At 38.9% G+C, this 25,300-nt stretch overlaps 1 protein-coding gene and 2 long non-coding RNA genes across 7 annotated transcripts; 1 reads left to right on the top strand and 2 right to left on the bottom strand.

Annotated features, from left to right (window-relative positions):
• The first annotated feature begins 19 nt into the window (after positions 1–19).
• LOC113026638 (uncharacterized) lies at positions 20–25,248 on the top strand. Of its 5 annotated transcripts, none has more exons than XM_026175653.2 (16): positions 24–4,318; positions 4,828–4,879; positions 4,991–5,008; positions 5,097–5,159; positions 17,420–17,521; positions 18,230–18,301; positions 18,395–18,499; positions 18,608–18,679; positions 18,916–19,008; positions 19,459–19,545; positions 19,646–19,735; positions 20,404–20,442; positions 20,531–20,608; positions 20,710–20,784; positions 21,034–21,126; positions 25,060–25,248. In XM_026175653.2, the coding sequence occupies exons 1-16, from the start codon at positions 1,700–1,702 to the stop codon at positions 25,095–25,097; spliced, it is 3,696 nt and encodes a 1,231-aa protein (XP_026031438.2). In that variant the 5' UTR covers positions 24–1,699; the 3' UTR covers positions 25,098–25,248. The 5 variants fall into 5 exon arrangements, 2 of the variants coding, with proteins under 2 accessions (XP_080160000.1, XP_026031438.2); XR_013910119.1 differs by lacking the exon at positions 25,060–25,248 and adding an exon at positions 22,197–22,443 and having other exon boundaries at positions 27–4,318; positions 21,034–21,273; XM_080303874.1 differs by lacking the exon at positions 21,034–21,126 and having other exon boundaries at positions 20–4,318.
• LOC145429798 (uncharacterized) lies at positions 11,610–12,316 on the bottom strand. The gene is made up of 2 exons (XR_013910133.1): positions 11,745–12,316; positions 11,610–11,667 (listed from the first exon to the last, which is right to left on the bottom strand). It is a non-coding gene; the product is annotated as an uncharacterized LOC145429798 (long non-coding RNA).
• Positions 22,353–24,944, bottom strand: LOC113026677 (uncharacterized). Its single transcript, XR_013910132.1, has 2 exons — positions 24,631–24,944; positions 22,353–23,167 (listed from the first exon to the last, which is right to left on the bottom strand). It is a non-coding gene; the product is annotated as an uncharacterized LOC113026677 (long non-coding RNA).
• Positions 25,249–25,300: the final 52 nt, after the last annotated feature.

A 25,300-nucleotide genomic window follows, 5' to 3' on the forward strand; every position in this document is an offset into this window, starting at 1 on the left:
CTTTCATGCTTGGTACCTGTGAATAGCTGGTATGCCCTGTTTAAAGATACTGGCCACACATCTAGGGGTGGATGTGTTGGTCTTGCTCTGAAATTAGCAACAGAAGCTACAATGACCTCTTCCCCCCACCCCCGAAAAAGCAGCAAATCAAAAATCAATCAAAAAAAATGTAACATTGACTATTTACGAAACTTTCAATTTCGAAATTCATATTGCAATGAATAGAAAAAAACAAAACCCTTTCATAAAAAGGATATTCTGACACCCACACATGTACATCCGCACACTCGCAGACATTTGCTGAAAGCTCTCTGAAAGTTCTTTTGTAGATCCCAACAATGTGTCCCTTGTTCGAAGCTTATTTATTCCACTTCCATGTAATTTTGAGTAGGACAAGCTAGTGAAAATGCTGAGGAAAACAGGCACCAGAATGATGGGAAGCCCTATGCTGTCTGGAGGATGTGTCATTCTGGAAATATGTCCATTAGCTGCATTTAAATCATGCAAGCCTACAGATTTCAGCAGTCTTGCAGATGTTTGTTATTATGCAATGCATCACGTGTCTCTCTCTCTCGCTGTAGTTCCAGGCAGATTTTGACATGTTTATTCCTCTCCAACTGCTCTACTGTGGTTTCTCTCTGACGTGTCATCTGCTGGCAGGTGTTCAGAAATGTGCTGTATGTGCTTCTGAATTACACAGCCCGGATCACTGTGCAGCGAGGACCAAGGAACGGGGCACAAACATGAAAGAGGGAAGTGTTGTTTCTCCCATGTGGAAAGTGTTGCTGGTGGGGATGTGCGTGCTGCTGCTCCTGAGCACGGCAGGTTTAGTGTTTCTGCTGTTTCGGCAGAAAGAGTTGGCAGATGAGCTGTTTAGGCTGGAGTCCCAGATGCAGGAGCTGACAGAGAGCTGCAGGTTGCGGACGGGAATCCTGCCCATCGACCCCGGAGAGGCCCGAGAGTTCAGGAAGCTCCACCGCCGCAGGAGAAACCAGGAAGAAGATCCAATGCAAAGCGAAGATCAGAAGGATATGCTGATGCTCATGACATACTCTATGGTTCCTGTAAGACATCAGCATGCTTGGATGTTTCTGTAGGACTGTGAATACTAATGCTAAAAGTTGTTTACTCTATTATGACAAAAACTGAATTTTTTTATTTTTCCACAGTTTGGTGTCTTTAATACGATCACGTGAGGCATCTCCTTGCAATCTAAGAAATCCAGGAGTCTGTTGTAACCATTAACAAATTTCTAGTCTTGAGTGCTTCCTGGAAAAGTACTTTGTGCTGTGAAGAGTGACTGCTCCTCCCTCGGCTCCACTTTCTTCCACTACAAAACTGGCATTTCTTCAAAGCCGTGCTACTGTATATTTTGTGAGGGAGCCGGGGGCAGTATCATTGTTTTTATTAACAATTAATCTTCACTTTCAGTTTGTTTCATCTAAAGCCTAAAGATTAAAAGAACAGCAGACATTTAAGAAGTGAGAAAATTTTAGGGAATTTTAGTTGTTGTTGTTGTTATACTCTAACTGCTTCAGCTCTGTTAACGAGAATGATTCTTTTGCTGGATTTTGGGAATAAACACTGAACATGGCAAAAGATTAGGAGAGGGAGAAGGTCAGGGAGAAGATCTGGCGTTCTGGTTCGACTGAGACGGCGCACTTACAGACCACCGTTACCCAGTTTATTACTGGCTAATATGCAGTCTCTGGAGAACAAGCTGTGCGAGCTTCGGGCACGGATCTCATTCCAGCGAGAGATGCGGGACTGCTGCGTGATCTGCCTCACAGAAACCTGGCTATCGGACAAAGTACCGGACTCCGCAATACAACTGCCGGGGTTCTCTGTGCACCGCGCGGACAGGTCACAGGATCTTACTGGGAAAAGCAGAGGCGGTGGTGTGTGTTTCATGATCAACAACAGCTGGTGTGATTATGCGAACGTGCACCCGGTCAAATCCTTCTGCTCACCGGACCTGGAGTACCTGATGATTAAGTGCCGGCCATTCTGGCTACCGAGGGAATTTACAGCAGTGATTATTACGGCTGTTTACATTCCCCCACAAGCCGACACTGACCGTGCACTCAGGGAACTGTACAGCGCGATCAGCAGCGAGGAAACCGCACACCCAGAGGCAGCGTTTATCACAGCCGGAGACTTTAATATGGGAAACCTGAAGAAAGTCTCACCAAAACTCCATCAACACATCCTTTTCAACACACGTGGAAACCGGCAACTCGACCACTGTTACACCTCTTTCCGGGATGCGTACAAAGCCCTCCCCCGCGCCCCATTCGGCCAATCAGATCACTGCTCCATCCTGCTCCTGCCCGCCTACAGGCAGAAGCTGAAACAGGAAGCTCCAACCCGGAGGGCGGTGCACTGTTGGACGGACCAATCGGAGTCTGCGCTGCGGGACTGTTTTGATCACGCGGACTGGGAAATGTTTCACGTGGCCGCCAGAGACATTGATGAATACACAGACTCAGTCTGTGGATTTATCAGGAAATGCGTGGAAGATGTCGTCCCATCCAGAACAGTCAAATCCTTCCCAAATCAAAAACCCTGGATTAACGGAGATGTTCGCGCGGCACGGAACACCGCCTTTGCCTCCGCGAACACATCGGACTACAAACACGCACATTACCAACTCCGGAAGACGATCAAAGCAGCCAAACGTGAGTACAGGGACAGGATGGAACAACAGTTTGACAACCCTCGGAGTATGTGGCAAGGACTAAACACGATCACAGACTTTAGAGGGAAAACCAGCACACCGCAGACCACGGCCTCTCTGTGTGAGGATCTAAACGTATTCTACGCTAGATTCGACACAGCGAACACCATGAGACCGGACAGTGTGCGCACCGCGGATGACGTCAGTGCGCACACTGTGTCTGAGGAGGATGTGCGGAAGTGCTTCAGGAAGGTGAACGCACGCAAAGCTACTGGTCCGGACGGGATTCCCGGCCGCGTCCTCAGGTCATGCGCGGCTCAGCTGGCTGGAGTGTTCACGCACATCTTCAACCTTTCCCTCTCTCTGTCTGTAGTCCCAGCCTGCTTCAAAATGGCCACCATCGTCCCTGTACCCAAATCCTCCACCATCTCCTCATTGAACGACTGGCGACCTGTAGCCCTGACCCCCATCGTAAGCAAATGCTTCGAGAAGCTGGTCAGGGACTTCATCTGCTCTGCACTACCCGACTCACTGGACCCTCTACAGTTTGCATACCGCCACAACAGGTCCACTGATGATGCCATAGCCCTGACACTACACACTGCCCTGTCACACCTGGAGAAGAGAGACACGTATGTGAGGATGCTGTTTGTAGATTACAGCTCAGCATTCAATACCATCGTTCCCTCGAAGCTGGACAGGAAACTGCAGGATCTAGGACTGAGCAGCTCCCTCTGCAGCTGGATCCTTAGCTTCCTGTCTGACAGACGCCAGGTGGTCAGACTGGGCAGCATCACCTCATCCCCCATCACACTGAACACTGGTGCTCCACAGGGGTGTGTACTGAGCCCTCTCCTGTACTCACTCTACACCTATGACTGCACAGCCACTAACAGCTCCAACATCATTGTGAAGTTTGCGGACGACACTACAGTGGTGGGTCTTATCACCAACGGTGATGAGACGGCTTACAGGGAGGAGGTCAGCGCCCTGACCCACTGGTGTCAAGACAACCATCTCACCCGCAACGTCGCAAAGACAAAGGAGTTGATAGTGGACTTCCGGAGGTGCAGAGAAGTACACACCCCCATCACCATCAACGGCGCTGCTGTGGAGAGAGTGAGCAGCTTCCGGTTCCTTGGTGTACACCTGGCTGAGGATCTTACGTGGTCAGTACACACAAACAAAACAGTGAAGAAGGCCCAGCAGCGCCTCTTCTTTCTCAGGAGACTGAAAAGATTCGGCATGAGCCCCCGCATCCTCAGGACCTTCTATCGCTGTGCCATTGAGAGCATCCTCACTGGATGCATCACCACCTGGTATGGCAACAGCACCGCCTACAACTGCAAAGCTCTCCAGCGAGTAGTGCGGTGCTCTGAACGGATAATTGGAGGTGAGCTTCCCTCCCTCCAAGACATCTACAGGAAGCGCTGCCTGAGGAAAGCGGGGAGGATCATCAAGGACTCCAGTCACCCCAGCCATAAACTGTTCAGACTGCTTCCATCAGGAAGGAGGTTCTGCAGCATCCGGTCCCGTACCAGCAGACTGAGAGACAGCTTCTTCCATCAGGCCATCAGACTGCTGAACACGTCAGACACCTCAGCTTCACTACTGGAACTTCAACATTATGCACTCCACACTGTATATAAATGCCACTTGTTTTGCACATATTCAACTCTGTATATTTTATATATTTTATTATTATTATTATTATTATTATTATTTTATTTTATTTTTTACTATTTAATTTGTAAAAATGTGTATACACACACACACACACACACACACGTAGGAAAATATTTAGTATACACATCCAGAAATGCATACACTATTATATATTGTACATATATTTATTAGTTTCAGGTTGGCCATTCTTGTATTTTGCTCGTTTGTGTTGTTGTGTTTGCACATCTCTGTTGCTTGTGGGGCTCACACACAAGAATTTCACTCGCATGTGCTGTGCCAGTGTGCCTGCACATGTGATGTGACAATAAAAAGTGATTTGATTTGATTTGAAGATTAAAATATAGACCTTTAGAAAACACCCTGTCCTTTCTGTGTTAACAGGGCCTAACTCAAATGGCCCTATATGTGGTTAACTTACACCTAAATCAAAACTTTCCTCATGCCTGTCTTTTTCTTTATTTCAGGTCAAAGCCTTCACAGACATGTGCAGGAGCTCCAAAGGAATTTGTTTAACAGGTGCACATCATAAAAACATGCATCTCCACTGTTTTCATTTGCGTATTTACTGCCCATAGTTGTTGTTGTTGTTGTTTTTTTTAAATATGTGAATTGTTTTTTTCTTTCCAGGCCCACCTGGACCCCCAGGTAAAAACTGAAATTTAAATTTACTGAGTAAATTTACTCAAATTATGCTAAATTCCTACTGCATTACAAAGTGTTTTTGTTCTGTCAGGTAAACCTGGTTCACCTGGACCCCCAGGTCCACCGGGGCCAGAGGGGAGACGAGGTAGAAAAGGTGAGAACTTTTATATGTCTAAGAAATCTGAGAACCCATCTCCTCTCCCATTCAGCGAAAAGCTGTATGAAAACAACCAAATTTGCAGAACAGAAGCTTCTCGTGCATTTCAAACAGTCTTTCATTGTTCCTGCTGTGATTGCACAACACGAGCATCCCACTCACTGTCTGCAAGAAACTTGTATTTAGCTGCCACATAGCTGTTTACTGCAGTGGGATAAGTGTTTGCTGCACTGATTAGCACTGATTAGCCCAAATTATAGTATTTTTGTTGTTTTGAAACTGAAAATTGCAGTGTGGGCAATGTTTTTTTGTTTTTTTTTAACTTTCACTCATTCACTGTATCTTTTTACCAACTCTGCATGGCTTAAACTCTGAGATTAATCTGAGATTCTGAAGAAATTTAGGTTTTTGAACTAACATGAAGCTCTTGATGAATACTCAGGGAGCCTGACATTACCTTAAAAGACTGTTAACTGTTATTGGTTCCTTTTCCTTCCTTCAACTCTTCAGTCTTTTTGTGATGTGTTAAATTTATGCTAAGTAGGGCTAATCCTTACTTCTCTTTTCTAAACTGAGTAGCTTTTGTCATTTTTCAGGCCTGCTTCCAGAACAAAATAACTGGGTGTGCATCAAATGTTAATGAGGGTAATCTCTGCCCATACAGCTCACTAGGGCTACCTGAAAACCCCAGTGTTCTAATTTCCATCAAAAAACACACCTTTAATATGTCTTGTGTCCTGTTTCCCTTCACTCACTCCCAAACCAGTCATGGCAGAGGCTGCCACTCCCCGGTAGTAGTTTTTCTTTCCCACTGTCCCCAAGTGCTTGCTCATATCACCTGATTTTTGTGGCTTTTTCTCTGTTATTGTAGCATCTTTACCTTACAATATAAAGCACCTTTATTGTGGTCGTTGGTTGTTGTGGTTTAATACGATAAAAATAAAATGTAACTGAACTGAATACATTTGAGGCATCACAAGTCATTACTAAGGTTAAAACAGTCTTATATGAACAGTTAATAGGGTAGCCCACATCACAGCATTCCTTTTTCTTTTATTGTTTTTGTTACTTCTGTGCCAGACTTCTGTACTTACCTTACACCTTATAACAGGATGCAGCTGTTCTAAAACTCTGCAGCAAGAGTACTTACAGGGAGTAGAGAGAGGTGATATTTCTGTCATAATAAGGCCCTTTCATTTGTTTCCTGTTAAATCTAGAACCGAATTGCAGTCCTGCTTAATCACACTCTGACACATGTTATAGATCTCATGGTACCATATTCTGTAGATAGCACCAGAGGGCAGACTTACTTCTGATCCTCACATTTTCAGCATTTCAGTGGGAGGCAGAGCCTTCAGATATCATGCTGCTCTCATTTGAAACCAGCTCCCAGTTTGGGTTTGTGAGGCAGACACCATCTCTACTTTTAAGATTAGTTTTAAAACGGTCATTTTTGATAAAGCCTGTAGTTAGGGCTGAATCAGGTGACCCTGAACCATCACTTAGTTATGCTGCTGCGTCAGAGGAACCTCCCATGACGCATCGAGCACCTTTCCTCTACTCTTCTCTCTTTTACTCCACAGACTTCAAAGGGCCATGAACATTGCATGCCATTACCTCCCTGTGCTTTCAGCAGAGGTCTCTGGCTCTGGAGCTGAACATTTCTGACTCAGCCAACCTTCTTTGTTTTAATTGTCTCCTTGACCTATTTTCTCCTCTCTCCCTTTAACCCAACCAGTCAAGGCTGATGTGTGCTCTTCATAAGTGTGGCCCAGGCTGATCTTTCTTCATGTTAAAGTCACTCACCTCATATTTATGCATCCAGTGATATTTATGAAAGTGGCAATAACTGATAACAGCTTCTTTGGCTGGTAACATTCAAAATGAATATAGAATCAGAGCCCCCACCCACCCACCACGTGAAGTCTTAGCCTTACAGTGTAAAAATACTCTGAGATGACTTATGTTTTGACTTTTCACTATATAAATATAATTGGGTTAATATTAAAGAGTCTATATTAGCAGTATTGTTAATTGTGTGGATGCCCTCAATGGGCATCCACACTATTGAGTTCCTGTTTCTCTTTATTCTCTATTATTGTGTGGATGCCTTAATAGGCATCCACACTATTGAGATCCTGTTTCTCTTTCTTCTTTATTATTATTCCGGGTGTTTCCGTACACTTTTTGCCGTGGATCTACTTCCACAATTTTTGTGCTATTTTCACCGTTCAAACTCTAAACTGTTCTGCTCTTTCTGCTAATGCCGGCTATGACTTTTGGTGTTTATTACTATTATACTTTTTAAAATATTACACTTTTTTCCTTTAATTTGTCCCATTGAAATGAATGGGAAACTTCCACAATTCTGCTAAAACTTTCTTGTCTTTGAAACTTAACTACTGCCTCATACTTTCACCTAGAAACTCCATTCAAACTTTAAAATGTTCTCAAATGATTTGGCTATTCCTGTACGATTCAGCTTTTTCAGATCTTCTACCGTTTTAATCTTATCTCTCTTTGAGTTTTCAGTTGCAAAATTGTGATTTTTCAGAAAATACATGCGTTGCTATGGTTGCTATGCAATTAACTCAGAGGGGACAGTGAAACTGTTTGAATTTTCTCTTCATGTCCAAACAACTTCTTGCTACTCGCTCAATTTCCACTCAAGCCCCACAAATTATACATCAAAACGTAGGTATTTTTGCTGGCTTTCAGAAAATGTCACTATCATTGTTGTGGGACTCATAGATATTTTGCAAATCTCCTCAGAGTAACACAAAGTCAGAAAACTCTCCATATAAACTTAATGGAGAGTTTGTTCAAAATCACCGCTGGATTTCTCTAATGAGAGGCATTTTCAAATTGTCATATCTCCTTAACGAAGCGAAGTTAAGACATGAGGCTTGTCCCCGTATATGTTCAGACACTCCTGACACTCACAATTCAAGAATTTCTTTCTCACCTATTACCGTTCTGAAATGAGTTGGACTTGTTTGAGGGTAGGAAATTTGTCCCTCGCTCAGATTTCATCAGATTTCAATCTCTGGAAATGAACCACTTTTTTCTCTCGTCATATCTTTTTGATGGATTTCCACAGAGCCCTGAAAATTTCCATGACTGTTCACCAAAGCCTGCTGTTTCTTACGGTGAAAGAATGATTTTGATGCTCCATATAGATTTAGAGTTACCAAAGGTGTTTTGAGCGCAAGTCAAGGCAGTTTTTGCTTCGCCTCTACTCAGTTACAGTGTATTACAAGTCATATATCTTTAATAATTTATGTTTTATCTCTGAATTATGAAGACCTGAAGATTCCCCCATCTCTTCTGAATAAAACGATGCCTGAATGACCGTTCTAGCCTCTACGGTTAGGAAATTATGGCCATTTGTTCGAGTGGAATCCTGAATGTCAGAAATACACTGAAGAAAACTCACACCTCTCTCTGTGTCTGTGTCTGTGTGTGTAAGGGCTGACTACAGCAGGTGCAGCTAATTTAACTGACCTACATATACCAAGCCCAGACTCTCCACAGATCCTTTTCCCTTTACTGTCTGTGTATGTGTGTCTGTGTATCAATATTTCTCCTATGTTTAGGTATTACTCCTCAATCATAGTATTTCTGCTAAAGCAAAGTACTTCTACTACATCTTAGTACTTCTGCTAAATCATAGTATTTCTGCAAATTCATAGTATTTTTGCAAAATCATGGTATTTGTGCAAAATCATGGTTTTGGGGCCAAATATTTCTGTTATTTTATAATATATGTGCTGAATATATTATATGTGCCAAATCATAGTATTTATCCCAAATTATAGTATTTATGCCAAATTACAGTATTTCTGCTAAAACGCAGAAATAGTACCTTTTAGCAGGAATTTCTACCAAAAGATAGTATTTATGTTAAAACATAGTATTTCTGCTAAACCAGAGTATTCCTGCCAAATCATAGTATTTGTACTGAAACATGGTACTTCTGCCCAATCATAGTATTTGTACTAAATCATAGTACTTGTGCCAAATCATAGTATTTATACCCAATCATAGTATTTCTGCTAAATCATAGCATTTGTGCCAAATCATGGTATTTGTGCAAAAACATAGTATGTCTGCAAAACCATAGTATATCTCTTATGTTATAGTATTACTACTAAGGCATAGTATTTCTGCCAAATCATAGTATGTGTGCCAAATCGCAGTATTTATACCAAATCACAGTATTTGTGGTAAAACATAGTATTTCTGCCATATTGTGGTATTTGTGCAAGAACATTGAACTGTTATGTTATAGTATTACTACTAAGTCATAGTATTTCTGCATTGTTATAGTATTTGTACTAAAACGTAGTATCTCTGCCAAGTCATAGAATTACTGCAATTTCATAGTTTTTTTTTAGGAAATCTGTTATGTTATAGTATTACTACTAAGTCATAGTATTTCTGCCAAATCATAGTATTTGTGCCAAAGCATCGTATTTGTATGGAGTCATAGTATTTCTTGTAAATCATAGTATTTCAATCAAATCTCAGTAGTTGTTGTTAAAACGCAGTATTATTGCCAATCATAGTATTTGTACCCAATCATAGTATTTCTGCTAAATCATAGCATTTGTGCCAAATCATGGTATTTGTGCAAAAACATAGTATGTCTGCAAAACCATAGTATATCTCTTATGTTATAGTATTACTACTAAGGCATAGTATTTCTGCCAAATCATAGTATTTGTACTAAATCATAGTTCTTGTGCCAAATCATAGTATTTGTTGAACATCATAGTATTGGAACCAAAACATAGTATTTGTCGCAAAGCATCGTATTTGTATTGAGTAATAGTATTTCTTCTAAATCATAGTATTTCAATCAAATCTCAGTAGTTGTGTTAAAATGCAGTATTATTGCCAAATCATAGTATTTGTACCCAATCATAGTATTTTTGCCAAATCGTGGTATTTGTGCCCAATTAATAATTCTGTTATGTTATAGTATTACTACTAAGTCGTAGAATATCTGTTATGTTATAGTGTATCTGCGGAATATAGTATGTGTGCCAAATCGTAGTATTTACACCAAATCACAGTATTTTTGCTAAAACATAGTATTTCTGCCATATTGTGGTATTTGTGCAAGAACATTGAACTGTTATGTTATAGTATTACTACTAAGTCATAGTATTTCTGCGTTGTTATAGTATTTGTGCTAAAACGTAGTATCTCTGCCAAGTCATAGAATTACTGCAATTTAATAGTTTTTTTTAGGAAATCTGTTATATTATAGTATTACTACTCAGTCATAGTATTTCTGCCAAATCATAGTATTTGTGTGAATTTGTATACTGTAATATCACTGTATTATGTAGTGGCTAAGTAGGGGCTGTTTACTAAGTGCATCAGTGTAAATAGGTCATCTCTTGTGTTGGAGTGCCCTCTTGTGGCGCCTTTTGGGTAGTGCCTTAGTAAACGGGAACCCTGTAAAAAGTGGCATCAGACTGATTTGTAGTGGAGGAATTTGTTACCAGTTTTCTTAATCTTTAATCTGTATGCATGTTGTAATGCATACCCTGTTCTTAATCATAGAAACCACACCATATCACCTCTCCACATCCTCCTACTGTATGCCATACCTCCCTGTACCATCCATCTGACCGCAATAAACTCCACCTGTGGTAATCTAATCCCTGGATGTCAGCCTCTCCTTCTGACCGAGGATAGTTATAGTATTTGAGCCAAATCATAGTATTTGTGCTAAAACATAGTATTTCTTCCAAATCATAGTATTTGTGCCAAAGTATAGTATTTCTTCCAAATCATAGTATAACTGCACAATAAAGGTTCTTGAGCCACATCAGTGTTTGTGCCAAATCTTAGTATTTCTTCTAAATCCTAGTAATTCTGCTCAATGATAGAATTTCTGCTATGCTTTAGTACTTTTTTCCTAGATTGTAGTACTTCTGCTAAGTCAAAGTATTTCATGTAAATCATAGTATTTCTACCAAGTCCCAATGTTTCTGCTAAATCATAAATAATGTTTTAGTACAAATTGTATGATTTGGTGGAACTTTCTGTGTTCCAGCACAAATGCTATGATTTGGCAGGAAAAAAATATTATTTAGTATAAATACTAAGTTTTAGCAGAAATACTATGTTTAAACTTTAAAAAATTCTGCTATTCCTGCTGATGTGTGTTATGACTTTTGACCATTGAAATGAATGGAACACATTATCAATGTGGTCACTGATTTTGCATGATGGGCTGAGCTGTGTTTTACCTCAGTGAGATAAGCATCCGTTCTCAGACTGGGAGGCCTGGGTTCAAATCCAGCTTATGGCAACATTTCTTTCACTTAACAGTTAAACTTTTTTTAAACTCTTTTCAACACAAATTTCATCTTTTTCACCCCTTTTCAGCAAAATTTTCAGTTTTTTTAACCCCTTTTCAGCACAAATCCAAACTTTTTCAGCTCTTTTTCAGCAAAAACCTCTTTTCAGCAGAATTCTGCTCATTCAACTCTTTTCAGCAAAATTTTCAGTTTTTTCTGCTGTTTTCAGAAAAAAACTCTTTTCAGCAGAATTCTGCTCATTCACCTCTTTTCAGCAGAAATTCTGCTGATTGAACTCTTTTCAGCAGAATTTTCACCCCCTTTTTTTGCCCAAATTCTGCTAGCACAATTGTCAATCTCTCCACCTTTTCTTTGTGAGAAAGTGTTTGGCTCAGTGAGCTAAATAGCTGCCCTTTGACCAGGAGGGCCAGGTTCGAATCCTGCTCAGGGCAATGTTTTTTGTTTTCAGCTTTTTTCAGCAGACATCTTCAACATTAAGGCATCCACACAGCATTTTCGCAGGAAATGCAAATTTTTCTAGTTCCGGGTGTTTCCGTACACTTTTCGCCGCAGAACTACTTCCACAATTTTTGTGCTATTTTCACCGTTCAAACTCTAAACTGTTCTGCTCTTTCTGCTAATGCCGGCTATGACTTTTGGTGTTTATTACTATTATACTTTTTAAAATATTACACTTTTTTCCTTTAATTTGTCCCATTGAAATGAATTGGAAACTTCCACAATTCTGCTAAAACTTTCTTGTCTTTGAAACTTAACTACTGCCTCATACTTTCACCTAGAAACTCCATTCAAACTTTAAAACGTTCTCAAATTATTGGGCTATTCCTGTGTGATTCAGCTTTTTCAGATCTTCTACCGTTTTCATCTTATCTCTCTTTAAGTCTTCAGTTGCAAAATTGTGATTTTTCAGAAAATACATGCGTTGCTATGGTTGCTATGCAATTAACTCAGAGGGGACAGTGAAACTGTTTGAATTTTCTCTTCATGTCCGAACAACTTCTTGCTACTCGCTCAATTTCCACTCAAGCCCCACAAATTATACATCAAAGCGTAGGTATTTTTGCTGGCTTTCAGAAAATGTCCCTATCATTGTTGTGGGACACATAGATATTTTGCAAATCTCCTCAGAGTAACACAAAGTCAGAAAACTCTCCATATAAAGTCAATGGAGAGTTTGTTCAAAATCACCGGTGGATTCCTGTAATGAGAGGCATTTTCAAATTGTCATATCTCCTTAACGAAGCAAAGTTAAGACATAAGGCTTGTCCCAATATATCGTCAGACACGTCTGATGCTCACAATTCAAGAATTATTTTCTCACCTATTACCGTTAGGAGATGAGTTAGACTTGTTTGAGGGTAGGAAATTTGTCCCTCGCTCAGATTTCATGAGATTTCAAATTCTGGAAATGAGCCACTTTTTTCTCTCATGATATCTTTTTGATGGATTTCCACAGAGCCCTGAAAATTTCCATGACTGTTCACCAAAGCCTGCTGTTTCTTACAGTGAAAGAATGATTTTGATGCTCCATATAGATTTAGAGTTACCAAAGGTTGTTTGAGAGCAAGTCAAGGCAGTTTTTGCTTCGCCTCTACACAGTTACAGTGTATTACAAGTCATATATCTTTAATAATTTATAGTTTATCTCTGAATTATGAAGACCTGAAGATTCCCCCATCTCTTCTGAATAAAACGATGTCTGAATGACCATTCTAGCCTCTACGGTTAGGAAATTATGGCCATTTGTTCGAGGGGAATCCTGAATGTCAGAAATACACTGAAGAAAACTCACACCTCTCTCTGTGTCTGTGTGTGTAAGGGCTGACTACAGCAGGTGCAGCTAATTTAACTGACCTACATATACCAAGCCCAGACTCTCCACAGCTCCTGTTCCCTTTACTGTCAGTGTATGTGTGTCTGTGTATCAATATTTCTCCTATGTTTAGGTATTACTCCTCAATCATAGTATTTCTGCTAAAGCAAAGTACTTCTACTACATCTTAGTACTTCTGCTAAATCATAGTATTTTTTGAAAAATCATAGTATATTTGCCAAATCATGGTATTTGTGCAAAATCATGGTTTTGGGGCCAAATCATAATATTTCTGTTATTTTATAATATATGTGCTGAATATATTATATGTGCCAAATCACAGTATTTATACCAAATTATAGTATTTATGCCAAATTACAGTATTTCTGCTAAAACGCAGAAATAGTACCTTTTAGCAGGAATTTCTACCAAAAGAGTACTTCTGCTAAATCAGAGTATTCCTGCCAAATCAGAGTATTCCTGCCAAATCATAGTATTTGTACTGAAACATAGTACTTCTGCCCAATCATAGTATTTGTACTAAATGATAGTACTTGTGCCAAATCATAGTATTTGTGCCAAAGCATCGTATTTGTATGGAGTCATAGTATTTCTTCTAAATCATAGTGTTTCAATCAAATCTCAGTAGTTGTTGTTAAAACGCAGTATTATTGCCAAATCATAGTATTTGTACCCAATCATAGTATTTCTGCTAAATCATAGCATTTGTGCCAAATCATGGTATTTGTGCAAAAACATAGTATGTCTGCAAAACCATAGTATATCCCTTATGTTATAGTATTACTACTAAGGCATAGTATTTCTGCCAAATCATAGTATTTGTACTAAATCATAGTACTTGTGCCAAATCATAGTATTTGTTGCACATCATAGTATTGGAACCAAAACATAGTATTTGTCCCAAAGCATCGTATTTGTATGGAGTAATAGTATTTCTTCTAAATCATAGTATTTCAATCAAATCTCAGTAGTTGTGTTAAAATGCAGTATTATTGCCAAATCATAGTATTTGTACCCAATCATAGTATTTTTGCCAAATCATGGTATTTGTGCCCAATTAATAATTCTGTTGTGTTATAGTATTACTACTAAGGCATAGTATTTATGCCAAATCATAGTATTTATGCCAAATTACAGTATTTCTGCTAAAACGCAGAAATACTGCCTTTTAGCAGGAATTTCTACCAAAAGATAGTACTTCTGCTAAATCAGAGTATTTCTGCCAAATCATAGTATTTGTACTAAATCATAGTACTTGTGCCAAATCATAGTATTTGTTGCACATCATAGTATTGGAACCAAAACATAGTATTTGTGCCAAAGCATCGTATTTGTATGGAGTAATAGTATTTCTTCTAAATCATAGTATTTCAATCAAATCTCAGTAGTTGTGTTAAAATGCAGTATTATTGCCAAATCATAGTAGTTGTACCCAATCATAGTATTTTTGCCATGTCATCGTATTTGTGTCGAATCATGGTATTTTTGCCAAATCGTGGTATTTGTGCCCAATTAATAATTCTGTTATGTTATAGTATTACTACTAAGTCGTAGAATATCTGTTATGTTATAGTGTATCTGCGGAATATAGTATGTGTGCCAAATCGTAGTATTTATACCAAATCACAGTATTTGTGGTAAAACATAGTATTTCTGCCATATTGTGGTATTTGTGCAAGAACATTGAACTGTTATGTTATAGTATTACTACTAAGTCATAGTATTTCTGCGTTGTTATAGTATTTGTGCTAAAACGTATTATCTCTGCCAAGTCATAGAATTACTGCAATTTCATAGTTTTTTAGGAAATCTGTTATGTTATAGTATTACTACTAAGTCATAGTATTTCTGCCAAATCATAGTATTTGTACTAAATCATAGTACTTGTGCCAAATCATAGTATTTGTTGCACATCATAGTATTGAAACCAAAACATAGTATTTGTCCCAAAGCTTCGTATTTGTATGGAGTAATAGTATTTCTTCAAAATCATAGTATTTCAATCAAATCTCAGTAGTTGTGTTAAAATGCAGTATTATTGCCAAATCATAGTATTTGTACCCAATCATAGTATTTTTGCCAAATTGTGGTATTTGTGCCCAATTAATAATTCTGTTATGTTATAGTATTACTACTAAGTCGTAGAATATCTGTTATGTTATAGTGTATCTGCGGAATATAGTATGTGTGCCAAATCGTAGTATTTATACCAAATCACAGTATTTATGCTAAAACATAGTATTTCTGCCATATTGTGGTATTTGTGCAAGAACATTGAACTGTTATGTTATAGTATTACTACTAAGTCATAGTATTTCTGCCAAATCATAGTATTTGTGTGAATTTGTATACTGTAATATCACTGTAGTATGTAGTGGCTAAGTAGGGGGTGTTTACAGTGTAAATAGGTCATCCCTTGTGTTGGAGTGCCCTCTTGTGGCGCCTTTTGGGTAGTGCCTTAGTAAACGTGAACCCTGTAAGAAGTGGTATCAGACTGATTTGTAGTGGAGGAATTTGTTGCCAGATTTCTTAATCATAGAAACCACACCATATCACCTCTCCACATCCTCCTACTGTATGCCATGCCTCCCTGTACCATCCATCTGACCGCCAATAAACTCCACCTGTGGTAATCTAATCCCTGGATGTCAGCCTCTCCTTCTGACCGAGGATAGTTACTATTGCAGCACCACCCAGCATTAAACTGACGTACACCATTCTGTACAATAGTATTTGTGCGAAAAAGTAGTATTTCTGCCAAATCATAGTATTACTGCTATTTCATACTATTTAAGCGAAATTACAGTGTTTCTGCAAAAACATGTTTGAGGGGTGGAAATCTGTCCTCTCATTTTTCAAACTCCGAAAATTAAGCCATTTCTTCTCTCGTCATGTCTCCGCGACGGAGATACAAAGAGCTATGTAAATCGCAGTCAAAGTACACCAAAGTCCGCTGATTCACCCAGTGCAAGAATTATGCTTCTATCCCACCTAGTTTTTGAGTACAAATTTATACACTATCACAGACCGGTAATTCATATTGATAATTTATTACAATTCTGCAAAGTTTTATGATTTTAGCAGCTTTTCTAATATGGACCTCAGATTCTTGTTAACAGTCTATGGCAGAAATACATACAAGTACACAGCCTGATGAAGCAGACAGAAGCAGTACCTCTGATTGGTTCAGCATTTTCACCTCTTATCAGCACAAATCTCAGCCTCTTCTGCTGTTTTCATTAAAATTGTAAGCTTTTCCACCTTTTTTCAGTTACGTGAGAACCACTTTGGCTCAATGAGTAGCTGAAAAATATCAGCCTCTTCTGCTGTTTTAGCAGGATTTCAGAGTTCAGCTTTTTCACTTGTTTTAAGCACAAATTTCAGTTTCTTTACCTCATTTCACAGCAAAGTTCTTCCTCTTCACCTCTTTTCTGCTAATTTGAGCTTCTGCTCCACAGTGCACATTGTCCCTCTCATCATATCTTTGCTTGTGACCAGAACTCATTTGGCTCAGAGGGTAGGGCATCTGCCCATCTGCCGTGAGACCCGGTGGCAGAGGTTTGAATCCTACCTGTGACAGTTGCTACACATGTTCCCTGCTTGCATGCGCTCTGCTTTCTTGTGTGTCACTGCTCTCCAGTGTGTCATTACACATACAGCCTTCTTCAGCAAGCACTTCTGCTTCTACACCTCTTTTCAGCTCATCTTTTTGCTTCTTTGCCTCTTTTCAGCAGAAATTCTTCTGATTCACCTCTTTTCTGCCAAATGTTTAGCTTTTTCACCTCTTATCAGCACAATTCTAAGCAGCTTCTGCTAATTTCACCACAATTGTCACTCTCTCCACCTCTTCTTTGTGTGAGTGAGTTTGGTGCAGTGAGGTGAATCGCTGCCTTTAGACCAGAAGGGCCAGGTTCAAATCCTGCTCAGGGCAATGTTTTTTTGTTTTTTTTTCTCAACTTTTTCAGCTTTTTTCAGCAGACATCTTCAGCGTTAAGGCATCCACACAGCATTTTCGCAGGAAATGCAAATTTTTCTAGTTTGGTCTGTTCTGCACATCATATTTTTAATAATCTGTGTACATAAAGGTCTTCCTGGTCCACCTGGTCCACCCTGCTCCACCTGTTGTTCCAGTGACATGAAAAACAAGATTACTGAAGGAAGTAGTCGTCAAATTTACGCATGGAGAGGTAGGAATAATGCCACAATGAGCCAGTGGACCAAGGACCGCAAACATGATATGAGAAGCTGTGTGATTATTAAAAAAACAGTGTTGGCTGACCTGAAGAGTGTTCAGTTGCTTTTGTTCACTCTATATTCGATTTCAGTAGTAGTTAAAAATCACTTGTTTATCCACTATGATATTAAGCAGTGTAACATTCACAGTTCTAGTTGTTTTACCACAAAGTAAAATCTTTTCACGTCTCTCCTCACAAATCAGACTGGTCAAAGGCATGATTAATGCCGAGATTTTAAAAGCACAGAAGCCATTCTCCTACAGAAACAAGATTTAAGACTGTTATTTAGATTTTAATTTAAACTCTTTGATTGTCTGGATTTGTCTCTATTTTATTTAGTCTCTTAGTTTCAGTCATGTTGATCTTAAAGATAAGTTCCCAACACACTGGTCATAGAGGTGTCCATTAGCCTGATCGACAACTGTTCATCCATTCATCCATCTTCTGATTGTTTAGAGTTAGAGTCAGAGTCAGGGTGATCACTGATGATGACTTAGACCTCACAGGGTTAAAATTAATAGCTAATAAAACAACACAGAAAACAACAAGTTGCAAAGTATATATGTATGTCTGTATGGGTGGATGTTATGGATGGTGTGTGCTTCGTAACTGCTCTGAGATAAGGGTAGCAATTTATGTCTCTTTTTTTCTTCTTCACAGAATCACCGACACCACGTCCAGCTGATAACACAACTAATGTTTTGAATGTTAGTGGCACAAATATAAAATTAGGTTAGTTACCACTCTGAGCGATAAGAAGTCTTGTTTGGCAGACTAATATTTGACTAAGAAAAAGCATCAAACTCAACATCTTTTATTTCCTAGATTTTGGTTCTTTTTATCCAAACCACAGTCAAGACGCCTTCAACAATACCAAAGAAGAAAATGTCACAGAGGTCCCAGCAGGTGAGAGGTCCCAATCATCAGCAGGTGAGAAGTGCTGAACTTCAACAACAGTCAGCGCAGCCACGATCATTTGTTTTTTGTGTCACAACTGAAAATGCTGCAGAATTGTAAATGTCCTCTTTTTCCCTCCAGGCCTGCTGAGTGTAGCCTTAGACAACAACAGCGACTCCTTCAGAAATGTTACTGTTACTACAGTGGAAAGTGGTAAGAAAATGTCTGCTGTGCTTGCTATCAGTATTGCCACATCACTTCAGAACACAAATAAAAATGGTTGAATAATTGCATTTCCCACTCAGTTAAACCTTAAATGCGATCTTTTGTGCTTATTTCCATTTTGGCTCAAAAGGATTTGAAACTTTGGCCACATATACAGTATAATAGTGTATCTGGATTCATTTAAAAACATTTATGGTTATGCTGATCATGTTTCTTTTCTGCAGACTGGATATCACCTCACCCAGATTACCAAAGTGACAACCTGACTGAAATCGACCCAGAAAATGTTACAGAAGCACCAATGAATTTATTAGCAGGTTAATATTGGTACTCATTCATTGTACACACAAATCTTATTTCACACTATACTCATTGTACTGGATTTCCTCTTTGATTCCACGGTGTTACCAACACCAGGTGATTAAAGCATGATGCTGGAAAAGCTCTCTCTGATGAAACTTTAGACACATATTTGAAAGCTGGTAAGAAACCATTTGAGTGTCAGAGTGTCTCTGCTAAGATATTTAAGAGACGGCTGAATGTTTTAGAACTGACGTTAACAAATTCATTTATATTTCTGCAAACGATACATTTACGATCACCTAATAACTGGAGACACAAAAACTGGTGAATTATGTGATTTTAAATTACACACGATATGACATAAAGATCGCTTGCTGTTTGTAATAAACCAGCAAGTTTCTTCTACAATTATGATAAATTGTGTGTCCAATCATCCAGTGACATCTTCTACGTTCCTTCTGCAGAATCACCAACAGCACATCCATCTGAAAACCTCATAGATGCTTTGAATGTCTCTGACTCTGAGAAACTGGACAATAAGACAGAATCAGGTAAATGATCAAAAAAACTAAATTTGAATATATGAAAAATGTATTTAAACCACACAGTTTAAACCCCCCCCCCAAAAAAAACAAAAAAACCCCATTCTAGACCGTTCACCGTTTTATGAAGATTACAGCTACAGCACAGCAATTCTTAGAAACCCTGAAGTCATCACAGAGGCAGCAGGAAAATTAACAGGTATTAAACTCTAAAACATCCTCTTTCTGTCACTTTAGAAGTGCTTTCACTGTATAGACCCCAGTGATGCAGATCTAAACAGTGCTGCATTTAAGGGCAGCAGAACTGTCAGTGAACAACAGTAAAAACTGGTGTGTTTTAAAAATGCTCCTGTTGTGAGTGTACGGGCTCATACTTGGTTTGATTAGTTTTACTGGCTGCAGATACTTTATTCGTTCACAATCATTCACAAGCTGACGTTACAACTGACTAACAGACTGTGCACTAATATCTTTTAAATGTCTTTGAATACTTACCTTAGTTATATAGTATTATATTATCACTTCATATTTTTAATCCATACTTATTTTACTTCATTTGCTTTCAGATTGTTTTTTAACACTTGTTTTTAATCCTAATGTGATCATACTGTATTCTATGTTATTGAGCTCTATTTATTTAAGCAACTTAATCATGTCTGCAGTGTTTAACTTGATTTTAACTTCTATGCAAAAAGATTTTTCCAATTTTGGGATTAAAATAAACTGCAAATTAAATTTTTCCTAAGAATGAAAAACTGTTTAAAATACTTGCAGCAGAGTATGAAGTTGAGCTCCAAATTGAAGCAATTAACTATTCGAATATATAATTTTTCTAATGTGTGGACCAACTTCTCTTTCTTACTGAAGAATCACCAACAGATGGTCCAGCTGCAAACACCAGAGGAGGTATGAACATTTGTAACCCTTCTGACACAAAAATCCAACACAAAAAATTCACCAGGACTGATTAATGACAACATTTTAATTCCTCTAGACACAAAACCATTTATGAACAACTTTAATGATGCCAACACTGAAAATGTTACAAATGGACCAGTACAATTATTACCAGGTAATAAACCTTGTGCTTTGAGTTATTAACTGCATGTCCTCCTCTTGTTGTGCTTGGTATGCAAAGAAGACGTGTTGAACTTTGTTGTCTTCTTTTCACAGCTCCACCTGATGCAGATTTAAACAGTGACTCCTCTAATGGCAGCGAGACCTTCATTAAAGCAACTCTGCAAACTGGTAAATTCAAGCTGTTTAAAGTTCAGTGCTGTTTTATGTTTCTGTAGTAAATGTTTTGGGGTGGTAAGAGCTTTATCTCTTAAACATCATTAATTATGAAAATATATAGTTTAGGCTTTTTATTTTTTTTTTATCTCATGAACAGTGAGATTTAACCAGGAGTGAGAAACCAATTTTTATATATTACTTGTATACAAATCTAATGTGTGCAGCAGAAATTGTAGTTACATCTTGTGTTTCTTCCTGAAGAATCACCAACAGCGTATCCTCTTCAGAAAGCCACCACAGATGCTTTGAATGTCTCTGAATCTGAGAAACATCTGAGCATGAAAGTGAAAACTGGTAAATCAACCAAGACTGCAAAAGTCTTGAGCTGGCTCAAGACTTTTGCACAGTGCTGTATGAAAATAGGATCATAACCAGGAACTGTTCTTTAGAAATAGGTGGAGAAACTACTTGCTTTGGGTATCACTACAGAAGGTGACACTAGTTTAACCCTTTAGAGCCGATCGGAGCGGGAACGCTCTGTTATGCGTAACTATTTTTAAATCCCGGTAGCACTGCAACCACGTAAGCTAGCGCAAAAATTTTTTTTGCATATGAAACCGGAGGAGTTGTACTTACATATTGTGCCATCAGCTTGTCCTAGGTCACGGTTTCCTTCCACATAAAGCTTTGCAAAAACTGCATAAAAAGCGCTTGCAGGAACAAAAACATAATATTCCAGAAACACGCTTTGCCGGTCCAATCAGCTGTTCAAAACACTTCCTACGTTGGAATAGACGTCAGCGCGAACTTTTGCATTTCCGCCATTACCTGGCCGAAACCGGAAGTGACGTCATTTTCGCGGAAATGTAGTCTTTTTTGCGATCAGGGCCTCAGGGCCTATACTGCTCTTTTTAAAAGTTATCTTTGACTTTATGACTTTCTGTGTCGTTTCTGGGATGCTTAGGACTCATATTGCACTGCTGGAAATAGTTTATTTTGATGCATATGCTGCTTTTTTGCAAATTTGCAGTATAATATTTATTTTCGTTTTTCCAGCAGTGTATAAAAATTGGTGTATTTCAAAAATTAAACTATGAAGACACTCAAAATAAATTTCCTGTGGTGGGAAACTATTTTGTGCAACTTTTTTGTATTTACAGTTTTGAGGGATAAGACTCTTAAATTTCTCTAACTACAAATATATGTTAAAAAATCAAAAACGATTTTCAATTTTTTTGTAGTTTATTGCACTTTTTTGCAATTTATGTAATTACTATGCACTTAATGAATACATATTATTAAAATCTGGGCTATAATGGTTGTATTGATGTATAGCAACTTGAAATGCTCCCAAAAATGGCTCCACAGCATGTAAAGATATAATATAAGCTCTGGCGAACTTGGTTCTATGGTAGGTCTTAAAGGGTTAAAAGAGAGAGACAACAACAAGTTTACAGCTTTCCTTTGTTGCAACTAAAAGCGTTCTACAGAACTTCATTAATATTTATGTGTAACACCCATCCCACGTTCTATTGAGAGGGGCCCTGGGTTCCTGTTGTTACTTTCCTATTGATACTCCCTTTTTAATCAGAATCAGAATACTTTATTGATCCCTGGGGGAAATTATTTTTTGTTACAGTGCTCCATTTTAAACCAACATTAAGACAAGACAGACAATACGCTAACTAAGAATAGTACAATATATACATATACATACATACATACATAAGTCACTTATAAATAAATATTTGGAAAAGAAACATGTGTAGCTGTAGCAGCAAACAGTGTGTTAAGTGGATGCGTTGTACAGGGAGATGGCCACAGGCAGGAATGATTTCCTGTGTCGTGCTTATGGTATTAAATATGCAATAAAACTACACTATATGGAAATAAATCACACACAAGCAGGTCAATTATAAAGTTAACTCCACTTTAGTGAATGCTGAATTAACAACACAAAGGAAATAAGTAAAATCAATAAAGTTTGTTAAACAATGGTAAGGTATCTACCTCAACAGAAACAAAATAATCAAATAATATTGTGGGCCCTCACGCGCTCTCACCAAACACACACACACCTCAAGTGCTACAGTCTTTCTGCTAGCAAACCCCTCGTTGCAGGCCTGAGTCGTGGCTCGGGTGCGTTGGGACCTAAAACAATATGGTCGCTTCACTTGTTGCCAAGCAGTAAAAATAAAAGCACGTGCAAACAACAGTACTCACACCTCCAGGCAGTTCAAGGGGATAGCGGGGAAACTGGGTCACGGCTACCAGCAGGCCATGGCAGCAGCACTCACAGTCGTCCTTTCCACGTGCTCCCACGTGAACACATAACTTCAGCACACCAGCAGAAGGGGCCTCTCTGACACGCCAGCAAGACGTCCGTCTCCTCCTACTGAATCACACAACCCCGCTAAATGCCAGTTCACACTAGTGATGGGTCGTTCGCGAACGAAATGGCTCTTAGAGCCGGTTCTTTGACGTGAACGACGCGAGCCGGCTCCTTATCGCGAGCCGTCACGTGGGTTGTTTTTTTTTTTCTTTCTCTCAGCCTCTCTCTCGCACTTTTTTTCCGCTTCACTCTGCACGCGAGCCTTGTGCTTTACGCTGGGCAGAGGGGGGAGGGGCGGTAGTTACACTCAGTAGCACAGGAACAGAGCCAGAGAGAGAGAAAGAGAGGCAGGGACAACAACATTAGAAAGGTATAGTAATCATCCACAACTATTTTCAGTTGCAGATGATAAAGGATTGAGAAAGTTTATTCATGCAGGTCCATATGACAGAGAATATGCATGTTCTTTTAGTTTTCATATTATAATTTATATTTAATTGTGTTGTGGTTTGCAGTGTTTTGTGTTCTTTTCACTTTAAATTTGTGAAAGGAAAAAGCTGAAAATTTAAATAGTTAAAACTTGAAATGTGAATAGTTTATTTTTGTATTATATGATTTATTTATTACATTTTATGTGGAGTGAATAAATAAAAGTATATTTACGGTGGCCCCTAGAGACAAAGCACATACAAACTTCAAATCACGTACGAACTCTGAAGCATGTACAAACTCCAAAACACGTAAAAACACGTACAAACTCCAAAACACGTAAAAACTCCAAAACACGTAAAAACACGTACAAACTCCGAAGCACATAAAAACTCAGAAGCATATAAAAACTCAAAACACGTACAAAAGACAACAGAAGTGCTCCAGGATGCTGGGCGCAGTATTGAGCCTTTGTTATCTTGTGGCTACACAAGCCAGCAAGTACCAACGACCGGATTTGGTGTGTGGTAATAACAGGTAAATGAACTTTTTTTTTAAATTATTTGAATATATATATGAGTGCCTGTGTATAAATACACAAACAATACACACATGCTTTCAATTGTGTAATTTAAGTGATCTAGTAGCTCTGCTTTGGAAATTCAGTTCATGCTAGAAATGTGTTTTGGAGTTTGTACGTGTTTTGTCTCTAGGGGCCACCGCATATATTTATATATAAACATATATAAATAAAACCACTTGTTTTTATGTTAGTAATTCCTTTTGTGCATAACTTTATATTATTGTTAATATTAAATTAATTAAAGCAACAAAACAACCTGAAGAGCCGGTTCGGAGCCGAAAGAGCCGGCTCTTTTTAGTGAGCCGAACCGAAAGAGCCGGGTCTCTAAAAAGAGCCGGAAATCCCATCACTAGTTCACACGCGTTAACATTCAATCTTAGCATTAGCTTAATAAATAAAAACAGAGCAGAACAAGAGCTTAGCGAATATGCTAGGCTACGCTAGCGGCTAGTCGCGGTTAGCCTGTTTTACACAATAACATTGGGTTCAAGTGTCAGACAAAATTCACATTTACCTCACAGTAGGGTACAACAGTTCTCGACTCCAGTTAACTATCCGTCAACCCGAAAATGCGTGTCGCCCTTCTATGAACTCTGCGTTCACTCGACACTGTTCAGCTGTCGTCTCTCTCGCTTCCTGCAGAGTGCACACGGCTCCCCACTTACTCCCACCCCTCTACCTGAGACTACTTCAGGGTTCACTGGAGCTGTAGTACATATCAATACCATATCAAAAATAATGACATAAACCTCAAAATACAAATAAAAAGGTTGTGCATTTAACTGACACACATCACATACTTTGCAGGCATTTGTATACATTCTTGAACACATTAAACATTTGCAATTAACTATCAATATTAATGAACAAATTTAAATAATGAGCTACTTATACAGCCAGGGCTACATATGCTAAACCTTTACTTACTCTCTGTAATTCCCAGGTGCTTGGGGAATACTCTCATTTGAGGGAGGATCTTGAACCTGCTGAAGTCCTGAGCCTGCTAGCCAAACTTTTGGACATGAAAAACAGCAGCAGTGAAACCAAGAGCTGGGTCCTCATGGCCATGACCAAACTCTGCAAAGGTGGTGCTGATGCTTCTGTAACTCAGGAGGTTTCTGAGACATACAGCAGCTCCTTGGATACAGTGCTGAGACAAAGGGCGCACGAGTTGCAGTACCTCA

Source organism: Astatotilapia calliptera, chromosome 7 (assembly GCF_964374335.1).
Source record: "Astatotilapia calliptera chromosome 7, fAstCal68.1, whole genome shotgun sequence".
Lineage (NCBI taxonomy): Eukaryota > Metazoa > Chordata > Actinopteri > Cichliformes > Cichlidae > Astatotilapia > Astatotilapia calliptera.